This window comes from Oncorhynchus keta, chromosome 21 (genome assembly GCF_023373465.1).
Source record: "Oncorhynchus keta strain PuntledgeMale-10-30-2019 chromosome 21, Oket_V2, whole genome shotgun sequence".
Taxonomy (NCBI): Eukaryota; Metazoa; Chordata; class Actinopteri; order Salmoniformes; family Salmonidae; genus Oncorhynchus; species Oncorhynchus keta.
Genome location: NC_068441.1, coordinates 56,625,961 through 56,641,533, shown reverse-complemented (window position 1 = coordinate 56,641,533; position 15,573 = coordinate 56,625,961). Strand labels below are relative to the sequence as shown.

General features: G+C 47.3%; 1 protein-coding gene across 1 annotated transcript in view; it reads left to right on the top strand.

Moving 5' to 3' along the window:
- The window catches only part of slmapa (sarcolemma associated protein a), a 156,400-nt gene that overhangs the window by 44,093 nt on the left and 96,734 nt on the right, over positions 1-15,573 (top strand). Inside the window, exon 4 of the mRNA XM_052474418.1 lies at positions 10,745-10,782. Coding sequence (XP_052330378.1) covers positions 10,745-10,782 — 38 coding nt within the window. The remainder of the gene's footprint in view (positions 1-10,744; positions 10,783-15,573) is intronic.

The window sequence follows — 15,573 nt, the reverse complement described above, 5'->3', positions numbered from 1 at the left end:
CAGATGGGCAGTAAAATGTTGAGGAAACCTGAGGGACAATCCATGTATGGGCGCTATTTGACTCTTCCACCTGGGAGGGGCAGGTACAGTGTGGAGGTTGTTCCTGTAGTGCTGTGTGTGTGTGTGTGTGTGTGTGTGAGTGATTGTGACAGGCTGGTTTGAAAATACAGAAGTAGTGTTCTCTTGCTTTGAGAGAACGTCGGTAGTTGAACTGAAGATCCTCGTTGATCATCCAACGGGGATATTACTGATTGGTCTGACGATCTGTCTACTCATTGTGGTTGGAGCTTTTACCTGGTTGTTGCGTGAAGCCAAGTGCTTATCAGGTAACCTGACGTGTGTATCAGTGCTTGCAAGTCAATACCTTTTTTGTTCATGTGTCGACTTAAGTTTGAGACAGATTAGTGTAACTGAAATGACTAGGAAGGAAGTCCTGATGAAGTCCTGTTCCAGCAGCATGTAGTAGACTGTAAAGTAGAGCAGTAGACAACACCAGAGTCTCACTGTTATCACAATGAGCCTGTAGGTTTTGTCTGTCTGTTTTGACTCTGTGCCAGCACCGGTACAGCCCAGCTTGAACTGGAATGAAACCTGTTAGCACACTGGAGGGTAGGTAGTGTTAAGTCATGTCTGTTTTGACTCTGTGCCAGCACCGGTACAACACAGCTGGAACTAGAGAAACTTGTTAGCGCGCTGTGGAGTATAGCATAACACCGGTAAGCGGCCAGGTAAGTCTGACTAGGGCAATGGGCTAGTTTAATAGCGTGAGAGACCATGTAATGTAAAGCTGGACCAACTGTTGGCAGGATAGGATGGGGAAAGTTGAACTTTCACAACAATCTTGTTCCTTTTGACATAATTATTACTAATACATAAAAAAATAAAGCTATTTAAAGGAGCAAAATCAATCCTGTTTAGTCTTTTTTTTTTAAAATTTGTATATTATCACGAAGGTAAACGTCTGTCTTACAGTGGAGTTAGAGATTTCAGCCGTGAAAAGTGTCTGGAAAGAGGAGCTTCATAAACAGATGAAGATTATGTCTACGGTTGGGATTCTATAACGGGGTCATGATGGAAACATAACCGTTTCTTTAGAGGTTTCATTGTTTGTGCCACTTGCCAGTCACCATATTTTATTCATGCAAATCATGAACCTGATTTGATCTAGGAAATGGGGAGGAAGTGTTCTGGGTTGTCATGGAACACTTAAAAGGTTAGGGTGTGAAGTTTTATCATAAATAATTTAGTTATAGTTACAATTTGCAACAGGCAGACTCAGAAGCAGAGAGAATGTCTAATGGGTGTCCTCTGACAAGGCATTGTGTAAATATTAAATCAAGACGGCACCAAATGTTCTCTAAACATCAGCCAAAGAGGCTGTACAATGTCACATCAGCTGACACACAAACACACAGTGTCACAGACATTATCAGTGTGTCCCCGGCCAAGTCTGGAGGCCGGCTTTAACGTTCAACACTGGAAGACATTTGATACTGGCAGTTAAACTAGTCGAAGGTTGAACATCAGTACTCAGTTACTGGAGATGAATCAATATCAAATCATTCCCATTTAAACTGTGTGTGTGTGTGTATACTGTCATACTATATGTTCTAGTAGTCTAAATCAGTGTTTCCCGTTTCTTAGCTCATGGCTCGTTCCTCTTGAGTTGCAGTATAGAACAAGGTGGGAAGTATTCAGCAGATGCAAAAAAAAGAGAATTACTTAGTGCAGCGACAACGTCCCCTCAGTGACCGTAAGCACATGCCATGCAGGCTAGAGCTGACGCTTTCAAAATGGCGGCACACTAATCTGGACGCTTATAAGAAATCCTATACGGCATCCGCCGAGCCATCAAGGCGTCAACACAGGACTAACATTGAACCCTACGACACCGACTCTGACGGTCAACGGATGTGGCAGTTCTTGCAAGCTATCGCGGATCGCAAAAGGAAACCCAGCCACGATCTGCCGAGCGACGCGAACCTAACTGACGAGCTGAGGCAAGCAACGCTGAACCATGCATGAAAGTACCAGCTGTTACGGACGGCTGATTTCGCTCCATGAAATGCTTTAAAAGGCTGGCCATGGCTCACATCAACACCATCATCCCAGACACCCTGGACCTACTGCAATTCGCCTACTGTCCGAACAGATCCACAGATGAGACAATATTTATTGAACTCCACACTGCCCTCTCTGACCTGGACAAGAGGAAGAAAATGAGAGTGCTGTTCATTGACTACAGCTCAGCATTCAACACCATAGTGCCCTCCAAGCTCATCACTAAGCTAAGGACCCTGTGATTAAACACCTCCCTCTGCAACTGGACCCTGGACTTCCTGACGGGCCGCCCCCAGGTGGTAATGGTAGGCAACAATGCAATCGTCATGCTCATCCTCAACACGGGGGCCCCTCAGGGGTGTGTGCTTAGTCCCTTCCTGTACCCCTGTTCACCCACGACTGCGTGGCTGTGCAGGACTCAAACACCAAGTTTGACATAATGGTGGTAGGAATGATCACCGGCCGTCAGGCAGCCTACAGGGAGGTCGGAGACCTGGCATTATCTATCCTGTTGTCTAGTCACTTTACCCCTACCTACAGTATACTGGGGCTACTGTCTATCTATCCTTTACCCCTACCTACAGTATACTGGTGCTACTGTCTATCTATCCTTTACCCCTACCTACAGTATACTGATGCTAGACCAAGTTCTCCCTTAATGTCAGCAAGACAAAGAAGATGATGGTGGACTACAGGAAAGCGAGTTGAGAGCTTCAAGAGTGGGTGTGGAGTACTGCCCAGTAGGTCACTGGGGCTGAGATTCCTGCTGTCTAGGACCTCTATACCAGGTGGTGTCAGAGGAAGGGACAAAATCTTGTTAGACTGTTCTCTGCTTCCACACGGCAAGCTGTACCAAATTAATTTAAATAAATGGTCAAATAGCCAATAGGCAACCCATCCCTTATGGGATTAATATACACGTTAACAAACATAACGATAATTCACTATGGTAATTAAATGATAACAAACCGGACCCAGAACAGCTATCCCCACGCCATAAGTCTGCTAAATGGACCCAGACTACCTGCATTGACCCTTTCCTTCTATTTTACAAACTCCCTCACTGACACACATATATATATATATATACACATACACTGCTCTTTATACTCTTTACTCCTCCACACCTGAAACCCCACCTCTTCAAGGAATACCTAGGATAGGGTAAGTAAGGGTAGGTAACAACAGATGCAAGTGGCTGTTCCACTGGTTGTCATAAGGTGTATGCAATTTGTAAGTCGCTCTGGATAAGAGCTTTACTCGCACTACAAACCCCCACATGCATAATGTGCGTACATGCATACTGATGCCACACACTTTCACACAACACACGGTGCTTTACTCCCTACCAGTATACTGCTGCTACTGTCTATCCTTTACCCCTACCTACAGTATACTACTGCTAGACCAACTTCTCCCTTAATGTCAGCAAGACAAAGAAGATGATGGCGGACTACAGGAAAGCGAGTTATTATTAGCTGGTGGTGCTCTCTGTATATAGGCACGTTATTAGCTGGTGGTGCTCTCTGTATCTGGCCACGTTATTAGCTGGTGGTGCTCTCTGTATATAGCCACGTTATTAGCTGGTGGTGCTCTCTGTATCTAGCCACGTTATTAGCTGGTGGTGCTCTCTGTATATAGCCACATTATTAGCTGGTGGTGCTCTCTGTATATAGCCACGTTATTAGCTGGTGGTGCTCTCTGTATATAGCCACGTTATTAGCTGGTGGTGCTCTCTGTTATTAGCTGGTGGTGGTGGTTATTAGCTGGTGGTGCTCTGTATATAGCCACGTTATTAGCTGGTGGTGCTCTCTGTATCTAGCCACATTATTAGCTGGTGGTGCTCTCTGTATCTGGCCACGTTATTAGCTGGTGGTGCTCTCTGTATCTGGCCACGTTATTAGCTGGTGGTGCTCTCTGTATGCTCTCTGTATATAGCCACGTTATTAGCTGGTGGTGCTCTCTGTATATAGCCACGTTATTAGCTGGTGGTGCTCTCTGTATCTGGCCACGTTATTAGCTGGTGGTGCTCTCTGTATCTAGCCACGTTATTAGCTGGTGGTGCTCTCTGTATATAGCCACGTTATTAGCTGGTGGTGCTCTCTGTATATAGCCACGTTATTAGCTGGTGGTGCTCTCTGTATATAGCCACGTTATTAGCTGGTGGTGCTCTCTGTATATAGCCACATTATTAGCTGGTGGTGCTCTCTGTATATAGCCACATTATTAGCTGGTGGTGCTCTCTGTATCTAGCCACGTTATTAGCTGGTGGTGCTCTCTGTATCTAGCCACGTTATTAGCTGGTGGTGCTCTCTCTGCCACGTTATTAGCTGGTGGTGCTCTCTGTATATAGCCACGTTATTAGCTGGTGGTGCTCTCTGTATCTAGCCACGTTATTAGCTGGTGGTGCTCTGTATCTAGCCACGTTATTAGCTGGTGGTGCTCTCTGTATATGGCCACGTTATTAGCTGGTGGTGCTCTCTGTATCTAGCCACGTTATTAGCTGGTGGTGCTCTCTGTATATAGCCACGTTATTAGCTGGTGGTGCTCTCTGTATCTGGCCACGTTATTAGCTGGTGGTGCTCTCTGTATATAGCCACGTTATTAGCTGGTGGTGCTCTCTGTATCTAGCCACGTTATTAGCTGGTGGTGCTCTCTGTATATAGCCACGTTATTAGCTGGTGGTGCTCTCTGTATATAGCCACGTTATTAGCTGGTGGTGCTCTCTGTATCTAGCCACTGGTGGTGCTCTCTGTATATCTAGTTATTAGCTGGTGGTGCTCTCTGTATCTAGCCACGTTATTAGCTGGTGGTGCTCTCTGTATCTAGCCACGTTATTAGCTGGTGGTGCTCTCTGTATCTGGCCACGTTATTAGCTGGTGGTGCTCTCTGTATCTGGCCACGTTATTAGCTGGTGGTGCTCTCTGTATATAGCCACGTTATTAGCTGGTGGTGCTCTCTGTATATGGCCACGTTATTAGCTGGTGGTGCTCTCTGTATCTAGCCACGTTATTAGCTGGTGGTGCTCTCTGTATCTAGCCACGTTATTAGCTGGTGGTGCTCTCTGTATTTAATTAGCTGTATCACTACGTTATTATATCCTGTTTTATCTAGCCACGTTATTAGCTGGTGGTGCAGCATCCTGTGTGCAGCTCTGTATTCATTTGCCATGTCACAGCATCCTGTGTGCAGCGTTATAGTTCATTTGCCATGTCACAGCATCCTGTGTGCAGCGTTGTAGTTCATTTGCCATGTCACAGCATCCTGTGTGCAGCGTTATAGTTCATTTGCCATGTCACAGCATCCTGTGTGCAGCGTTGTAGTTCATTTGCCATGTCACAGCATCCTGTGTGCAGCGTTGTAGTTCATTTGCCATGTCACAGCATCCTGTGTGCAGCGTTGTAGTTCATTTGCCATGTCACAGCATCCTGTGTGCAGCGTTATAGTTCATTTGCCATGTCACAGCATCCTGTGTGCAGCGTTATAGTTCATTTGCCATGTCACAGCATCCTGTGTGCAGCGTTGTAGTTCATTTGCCATGTCACAGCATCCTGTGTGCAGCGTTGTAGTTCATTTGCCATGTCACAGCATCCTGTGTGCAGCGTTGTAGTTCATTTGCCATGTCACAGCATCCTGTGTGCAGCGTTATAGTTCATTTGCCATGTCACAGCAGCCTGACCTCGAACAGATTTAGGGCCTATAGTTAGACCTTGATTATAAACGGACTGTGATGGAGTGTTGCACAACTAGCTTAGTCAGTACTGGAGCTCATTGTCATTCTCTCTGCCACTAGTGTTGAGGCCTCTGCCTACCCCTGGACGGTTGAGGCAGGCAGTGTGGTATACACTAGAGTTAATGGTGTGTGAGTGTGGAGTAAGAGCAGCATCAATGGTGTGTTTACATAATGGAGTGTTTGTCTCTATTTAAGATGTGGTTTGGTGTGTGTGTGTGTACAGTAGAGCGTTTGTCCTCTCTGTGGATGATGTAAGTTCCACAGTAGTACATACGTTTGAGGAGCAGGAAACCATGTCATCTTTCTAATAGGCTCACAGTTACACTCAGAACATGGCTGTGTGCACGGTCCCAAGGTGACAGACACCTGGCTCTCTACTCGGTACATGGCTGTGTGCACGGTCCCAAGGTGACAGACACCTGGTTCTCTACTCGGTACATGGCACGGTCCCAAGGTGACAGACACCTGGCTCTCTACTCGATACATGGCTGTGTGCACGGTCCCAAGGTGACAGACACTTGGTTCTCTACTCGGTACATGGCTGTGTGCACGGTCCCAAGGTGACAGACACCTGGTTCTCTACTCAGTACATGATACGGTCCCAAGGTGACAGACACTTGGTTCTCTACTCGGTACATGGCTGTGTGCACGGTCCCAAGGTGACCCAGACACCTGGTTCTCTACTCAGTACATGGCACGGTCCCAAGGTGACCCAGACACCTGGTTCTCTACTCAGTACATGATATCGTCCCAAGGTGACAGACACCTGGTTCTCTACTCGGTACATGGCACGGTCCCAAGGTGACCCAGACACCTGGTTCTCTACTCAGTACATGATACGGTCCCAAGGTGACCCAGACACCTGGTTCTCTACTCAGTACATGGCACGGTCCCAAGGTGACCCAGACACCTGGTTCTCTACTCGGTACATGGCTGTGTGCACGGTCCCAAGGTGACAGACACCTGGTTCTCTACTCAGTACATGATACGGTCCCAAGGTGACAGACACCTGGTTCTCTACTCAGTACATGATACGGTCCCAAGGTGACAGACACCTGGTTCTCTACTCAGTACATGATACGGTCCCAAGGTGACAGACACCTGGTTCTCTACTCTCTAAATGTATTTGAATCAAGTGTTGAATTAAATGACAACATTTTTTTTTTTAGTTGAGTGGTCAATGGTTTGGTCGATTGGCTGATGGTCGACCCAACATTTTTATGGTCGACCCAACATTTTCATAGTCGAGCAATGGCAAACATATCTAAAATGAATAATATTAATATGGCACATGAGAGGAATGTCTGATTCACACCTGAGTGGACGAATCCATTTGGAGGCAGTGGGGGGTGGTTTTATTACCGTTTTAGAATCTACAATGTTCGGTTACTTTTGTTAACGCATTCAGTATATTATTACAGTCTTGTCGTAAGAGTGGACATGTTGTTTGCAGAGCGCACAACCGTAGTCTACACTTGGTTTGTTTTAATTCTATTTTTATGATTTTGTCACTTGTGTGGAGCCTCTCCTGTCAGTATAGAAGTAGGACTAGTCTACCTGGCCTGAGCGCAAATGTTGGCCTGTAACTATTCCCATTTGGGGATTTGATGCTATTTAATATTGTCTTAACTCACTTATACAATGTTGCATGTTTGTTAGCACGATTGGGCTGGACCAAGTTAATAGTTGATACAATGTTTCCAAGTTCCTTGCGGAGTAGCCAATGTGATTTTTCTAGGATATTTATTTTTATCTACCTGCAGGCTGCAATGTTTTTATTTGTTGGCTTTTATTGTAGGCTATTTTTACATATTGGCAATAGTTACTTTTAGATTTGTATAATTTAATTTATAATTTTTAGTAACCACATTTATTTTGAGAAACTTTATTAGACTTGAAACTGTTCAATGAAAATGTCCATATGAAACCCTAACTGGCACGCAGATCAGTATAAATGGTAGGAGAACTTGGCACTGGAAAAGGTTGCCGAAAGCTAACAGCAGCTGGTGGAAAGTTTTTCTTCTTCTGGCTAGGCTATATTGTACTCTGGCACCCTCCTTTTTAGTCATTCGTGTCGTCAATTTTAATCACAGTGCTTAAAGCATCAGACAAGCTCAGTAGCGAACATACAGTTGATTTTATTCAAACATAGGGTGTATATGCTCTATATGCTTTATTTTTTATTTTATTTTTTACATTTAGACCAATCGATTGGTCAACCGATATTATTTTTTCGAGAACAGCCCTTAGGATGAATGAATTATTTTCTCTGAGTCACTAGGCCAGACATACTCAACTGGCGAGCCGCTGTCTGAATCCAGACCCAATACGTACCGCGGGTACTGAATTCTTTATTTTGTATAAAAAACTCAGGCTTTCAACTTTGCTGTTGAAGTTGTAACAGTAGAATGGATTCACAAGGTGCAATATTGTGTTTAGTGCACAGCGTTTGTCCTCATGTCGTTCACTGACAGACCTTAGAACTATTTATAGTTACTGAGCTTTAAAATGCTAAATGTCCTCCGCCAGCAAGGGGTGTGAAGAGTTCGGGGGGGGGGGGGTCCACACCGATGAATCGGTGTCCATCCGGACCTTTGCCTTCTAGGAAATGTGTGTAAACTAATAGCCAAATAGTCCCTTAGTGCTGCTGTACTAGGCTGTGTGCTGCGGTCACTGACACTGCACCAACAATAACCACACATACGCCCTAGGGTTGGTGGTATCCAGCTTTTCATAGCGTTTCTGTACCGGGGTGTATATGGTAGAGGGCTGCATTTCCGCGGGTCCCGACACAGATAATTTCTCATGCTGTGAGGAGCAGGCGGTCAGACGACTGAGATGAGAATATTTCTGCTCCCGGAGATTATTTCTCATGCTGTGAGGAGCAGGCGGTCAGACGACTGAGATGAGAATATTTCTGCTCCCGGAGATTATTTCTCATGCTGTGAGGAGCAGGCGGTCAGACGACTGAGATGAGAATATTTCTGCTCCCGGAGATCATTTCTCATGCTGTGAGGAGCAGGCGGCCAGACGACTGAGATGAGAATATTTCTGCTCCCGGAGATTATTTCTCATGCTGTGAGGAGCAGGCGGTCAGACGACTGAGATGAGAATATTTCTGCTCCCGGAGATTATTTCTCATGCTGTGAGGAGCAGGCGGTCAGACGACTGAGATGAGAATATTTCTGCTCCCGGAGATTATTTCTCATGCTGTGAGGAGCAGGCGGTCAGACGACTGAGATGAGAATATTTCTGCTCCCGGAGATTATTTCTCATGCTGTGAGGAGCAGGCGGTCAGACGACTGAGATGAGAATATTTCTGCTCCCGGAGATTATTTCTCATGCTGTGAGGAGCAGGCGGTCAGACGACTGAGATGAGAATATTTCTGCTCCCGGAGATTATTTCTCATGCTGTGAGGAGCAGGCGGTCAGACGACTGAGATGAGAATATTTCTGCTCCCGGAGATTATTTCTCATGCTGTGAGGAGCAGGCGGTCAGACGACTGAGATGAGAATATTTCTGCTCCCGGAGATTATTTCTCATGCTGTGAGGAGCAGGCGGTCAGACGACTGAGATGAGAATATTTCTGCTCCAGGAGATTATTTCTCATGCTGTGAGGAGCAGGCGGTCAGACGACTGAGATGAGAATATTTCTGCTCCCGGAGATTATTTCTCATGCTGTGAGGAGCAGGCGGTCAGACGACTGAGATGAGAATATTTCTGCTCCCGGAGATTATTTCTCATGCTGTGAGGAGCAGGCGGTCAGACGACTGAGATGAGAATATTTCTGCTCCCGGAGATTATTTCTCATGCTGTGAGGAGCAGGCGGTCAGACGACTGAGATGAGAATATTTCTGCTCCCGGAGATTATTTCTCATGCTGTGAGGAGCAGGCGGTCAGACGACTGAGATGAGAATATTTCTGCTCCCGGAGATTATTTCTCATGCTGTGAGGAGCAGGCGGTCAGACGACTGAGATGAGAATATTTCTGCTCCCGGAGATTATTTCTCATGCTGTGAGGAGCAGGCGGTCAGACGACTGAGATGAGAATATTTCTGCTCCAGGACATTATTTGTAAACAGGTCTTCCTGCTTTGTTTTCCGTTAGACCTATCCTAGGTACACGCACGCATTGGCTGATATAGCCCGGTAATACAGATGGCTTAATATAATGGGCCACGTGAGAATCTCTGGTAATTTAATCTATATTTCTTGAGTTATTTTTGCGAATTTGATATTGCCCTTATGGCGCCACATTGCTGGGAAAAGTGAGCTTTGTCACATGCGCCGAAAAATAACATAGCGGGACTGTGGTTGGGTTTGGGGCCAGTTCATGCGCTTGTGGGCGGGAGTCCGACACAGCCCAGCGGGTGCAGGCGGGGTGCAGTATGGATAGCTACGGGAATGGGGTAAGAAAATCAGTCCTGCGTAGACCTCTACTATACCGTATTACCGGAAGTCCACACAATTACGCACAACACTTTAGGCAACAGGGATCTTGATCCGGGAAGGGATGGAAATGTCTCTGCTGTAACCATTTGAAGTTTGATCTTGACATTTAGCCACTTAGCTAGCAAGTTAGCAAACCAAATGTATAGCTGGACTCCTGAGCTGGATATCATTTTATTTGACACCTCTTAGTTTCCTTGTAGTTATAAGCGGTGGCGTAGCACGGACCCCATGAGGCCAAAATATATACTATTTTATTTAAACGCGATTGAAAGTCGTACCGTCTATTTCGAAATAACCCTGCCTGCCTACGGTGTAAACAGTATATAGCCCAAACCTAATGCACACTGTTACTGTGCTGACCTCTGTCAATCATTAACAGCACAGAGGTCAATGACTTCCTGCTCTTCCATTGGACTGTCAACATTTTTAAATAGTTGAACTATTTATTGACTGTTGTATGAACTGAACTCTGACTCCCGACCTCTGTCTTCTCCACAGTGTCATCCAAGCACCGTTACCACTTCCTGTTGATAAGGTAAGGGTTTGCAATGCATTCTTCTGTGGGGGGGGGTGCTGTTATTTTAACCTCAGGGGTTGCAATTAGGGTTAAAATTGGGGTGAGAGGTTAGGGTTGTGGCATGCTTCCCAACCAAAACCGTTCATGCTCATACACTACATAGTTAATAGTATATGCACTAGAGGTCGACCAATTAATCGGAATGGACGATTAATTAGGGCCGATTGCACTCCACGAGGAGACTGCGTGGCAGGCTGACTACCTGTTATGCGAGTGCAGCAAGGAGCCAAGGTAAGGTGCTAGCTAGCATTAAACTTATCTTATAAAAATGTTTAAAAAAAATCTTAACTACACATGGTTGATATTACCAGTTCATCTAGCGTGTCCTGTGTTGCATATAATCGATGCGCTGCCTGTTAATCACAGCCTACTTCTCCAAACGGGTGATTTAACAACTAATGAACTAATTTGCCAGAATTTTACGTCGTTATGACAAAACATTAGATAAAATATGGAACGGTTCTGTATCTCACTGAAAGAATAAACGTTTTGTTTTCTAAATTATAGTTTCCGGTTTTGACCATATTAATGACCAAAGGTTCGTATTTCTGTGTGTGTATTATAATGAAGTCTATGGTTTGATAATTGATAGAGCAGTCTGACTGAGCGGTGGTAGGCAGCAGCAGGCTCGTAAGCATTCATTCAAACAGTACTTTACTGCGTTTGCCAGCAGCTCTTAGCAATGCTTCAAGCATTATATATAAAAAATGTATATATAAAAATGGTCTGCTTTTAATCCATCAGCTTTTTTGGTCCTCCAATAATCAGTATCGACGTTGAAAAATCATTATCGGTCCTCTAATATCTGCTCACAGAATACCTCATTCCAAAATCATCATTAACATTACTGCTTCAACAACTTCTGGGAAGGCTTTCCACTAGATGATGGAACATTGCTGCTATAACAGCCTCTACTCTTCTGGGAAGGCTTTCCACTAGATGATGGAACATTGCTGCTATAACAGCCTCTACTCTTCTGGGAAGGCTTTCCACTAGATGATGGAACATTGCTGCTATAACAGCCTCCACTCTTCTGGGAAGGCTTTCCACTAGATGATGGAACATTGCTGCTATAACAGCCTCCACTCTTCTGGGAAGGCTTTCCACTAGATGTTGGAACATTGCTGCTATAACAGTCTCCACTCTTCTGGGAAGGCTTTCCACTAGATGTAGGAACATTGCTGCTATAACAGCCTCTACTCTTCTGGGAAGGCTTTCCACTAGATGTTGGAACATTGCTGCTATAACAGCCTCCACTCTTCTGGGAAGGCTTTCCACTAGATGTTGGATCATTGCTGTGGGGAATTGCTTCCATTCAGTTACGAGCGTTAGTGAGGTCGGGCGATTAGGTCTGGCTTGCAGTCGGCATTTCAATTCATCCACAATCTCAACAAACCATTTCTGTATGGACCTCGCATTGTGCACGGAGTCATTGTCATGCTGAAACAGGCAAGGGCCTTCCCCAAACTGTTGCCACACAGTTGTCAGTACATAATCATCTAGAATGTCATTGTATGCTGTAGCATTAAGATTTCCCTTCACTGGAACTAAGGGGCCTAGCCTGGAACCATGAAAATCAGCCCCAGACCATTATTCCTCCTCCACCAAACTTTACAGTTAGTATTATGCATTCGGCATGTAGCGTTCTCCTGGCATCCGGCAATCCCATATTTGTTTGTCGGACTGCCAGATGGTGAAGCGTGATTCATCACTCCAGAGAACACATTTCCACTGCTCCAGGGTCCAATGGCGGCGAGCTTTACACAATTCCAGCCAGTGTTTGGTATTGCGCATGGTGTTAGCCTTGTGTGCGGCTGCTCGCCCGTGGAAACCAATTTCATGAAGCTCCCGACGAACAGTTCTAGTGCTGAGGTTGCTTCCAGAGGCAGTTAGGAGCTCGGTAGTGAGTGTTGCACCCAAAGGCAGACTATTTTTATGTGGACACCCCTCCAATTCATGGAGGGGAAATTGCAGAGACGCTGGAGTCTGACCCAACCACTTGTTCAAAGAAATGGGGTAGGTTTCATGAACAGTTCATCAAGGCAAGAAAAGAAGCATGGGCCTCAGTGAAGATACCAGTGGAGAGGCTACTTCAGAAATGCTTGTTCAGCACGTGAAGCACGGGAAGACTGAAAGCAGCATGCAATCTTCATCAAAGGATTGGGGTATGTTGTATTTTCTATTTTTTTTTTAAGTAGCCATATTCTGCTAAATATAGCTAGCTCTAGCTACTATGCAGGCTAGCTTGCCTAGCAGGATACTCGTGCAGAGCAAGCAACCAAATTAACGTAAAGATCTTTACAACTTTTGATCAAACATTTTGTCAGAAAGAATCATAAGCTTCCCACGTTGGTTACACCAAAGTCGAAGTTTGGTTTCAAGGTCCAGCTAGTCAAAATGTTGCAACCGTTTGAGCAGAGTTGAGTAGGCCTGGCCAAGCTATTATTCTCAACTCTGCTCTAACGGTTGCAAAATTATACCGTCTATTGTCGTCTCAGTTAATGATATTTCATGTTCATTGATCGGTTTGCATATGTGTAATAAATAGCCTTCTACCTTTTTATTTTTCAAGGCACAAACAGGTGAATAGAGACCACACCTGGTTTTGTTTTCTGCCCCCCAAGCACTACCAGCACTGCCTGTTCAACTGTCCCCAAGTCCATCTCCCACACTGAGCTGCAGTGCAGAATTGGAAACAATCTCCATGTGAGACCTGGTAAGTAATATCCTGGGCCCATCTCCAAGACCTATTCCACTGGCTTGCTCCTCACCCACTCCACAGAGCAGTAGCAGCAGTAGAAACAGGGCTGTGAGCTCCTCACCCACTCCACAGAGCAGTAGCAGGGCTGTGAGCTCCTCACCCACTCCACAGAGCAGCAGTAGCAGCAGGGCTGTGAGCTCCTCACCCACTCCACAGAGCAGTAGCAGCAGTAGAAACAGGGCTGTGAGCTCCTCACCCACTCCACAGAGCAGCAGTAGCAGCAGTAGAAACAGGGCTGTGAGCTCCTCACCCACTCCACAGAGCAGCAGTAGCAGCAGGGCTGTGAGCTCCTCACCCACTCCACAGAGCAGCAGTAGCAGCAGGGCTGTGAGCTCCTCACCCACTCCACAGAGCAGCAGTAGCAGCAGGGCTGTGAGCTCCTCACCCACTCCACAGAGCAGCAGTAGCAGCAGGGCTGTGAGCTCCTCACCCACTCCACAGAGCAGCAGTAGCAGCAGGGCTGTGAGCTCCTCACCCACTCCACAGAGCAGCAGTAGCAGCAGGGCTGTGAGCTCCTCACCCACTCCACAGAGCAGCAGTAGCAGCAGGGCTGTGAGCTCCTCACCCACTCCACAGAGCAGCAGTAGCAGCAGGGCTGTGAGCTCCTCACCCACTCCACAGAGCAGCAGTAGCAGCAGGGCTGTGAGCTCCTCACCCACTCCACAGAGCAGCAGTAGCAGCAGGGCTGTGTCCACAGAGCAGCAGTAGCAGCAGGGCTGTGAGCTCCTCACCCACTCCACAGAGCAGCAGCAGCAGCAGGGCTGTGAGCTCCTCACCCACTCCACAGAGCAGCAGTAGCAGCAGGGCTGTGAGCTCCTCACCCACTCCACAGAGCAGCAGTAGCAGCAGGGCTGTGAGCTCCTCACCCACTCCACAGAGCAGCAGTAGCAGCAGGGCTGTGAGCTCCTCACCCACTCCACAGAGCAGCAGTAGCAGCAGGGCTGTGAGCTCCTCACCCACTCCACATAGCAGCAGCAGCAGGGCTGTGAGCTCCTCACCCACTCCACAGAGCAGCAGCAGTAGCAGGGCTGTGAGCTCCTCAGCGACGCCACAGAGCAGTAGCAGCAGGGCTGTGAGCTCCTCAGTGACGCAGCAGTAGAAGCAGGGCTGTGAGCTCCTCAGTGACGCAGCAGTAGAAGCAGGGCTTGAGCTCCTCACCCACTCCACAGAGCAGCAGCAGCAGCAGGGCTGTGAGCTCCTCACCCACTCCACAGAGCAGCAGCAGTAGCAGGGCTGTGAGCTCCTCAGACCAGTAGCAGCAGGGCTGTGACGACGCCACAGAGCAGTAGCAGCAGGGCTGTGAGCTCCTCAGTGACGCCACAGAGCAGCAGTAGCAGGGCTGTGAGCTCAGCATCGCCACAGAGCGCCTGTTAGGGAGGAAAGACAGAGCAGCAAATGATTTGAAGACAGATCTCAGCAGCAGGGCTGTGAGCTCACAGAGCAGTAGCAGCAGGGCCGACGCCACAGAGCAGTAGCAGCAGGGCTGTGAGCTCCTCAGTGACGCAGCAGTAGAAGCAGGGCTGTGAGCTCCTCAGTGACGCAGCAGTAGAAGCAGGGCTGTGAGCTCCTCAGTGACGCAGCAGTAGAAGCAGGGCTGTGAGCTCCTCAGTGACGCAGCAGTAGAAGCAGGGCTGTGAGCTCCTCAGCGACGCCACAGAGCAGTAGCAGCAGGGCTGTGAGCTCCTCAGCGACGCCACAGAGCAGTAGCAGCAGGGCTGTGAGCTCAGCGACGCCACAGAGCAGTAGCAGCAGGGCTGTGAGCTCAGCGACGCCACAGAGCAGCAGTAGCAGGGCTGTGAGCTCCTGAGCGAGCCACAGAGCAGCCAGTAGCAGGGCTACTGCTCTGCGACGTCACAGAGCAGTCACAGGGCTGTGAGCTCAGCGACGCCACAGAGCAGTAGCAGCAGGGCTGTGAGCTCAGCGACGCCACAGAGCAGTAGCTAGGGCTGTGAGCTCTGTGGACGCAGAGCAGTAGCAGCAGGGCTGTGA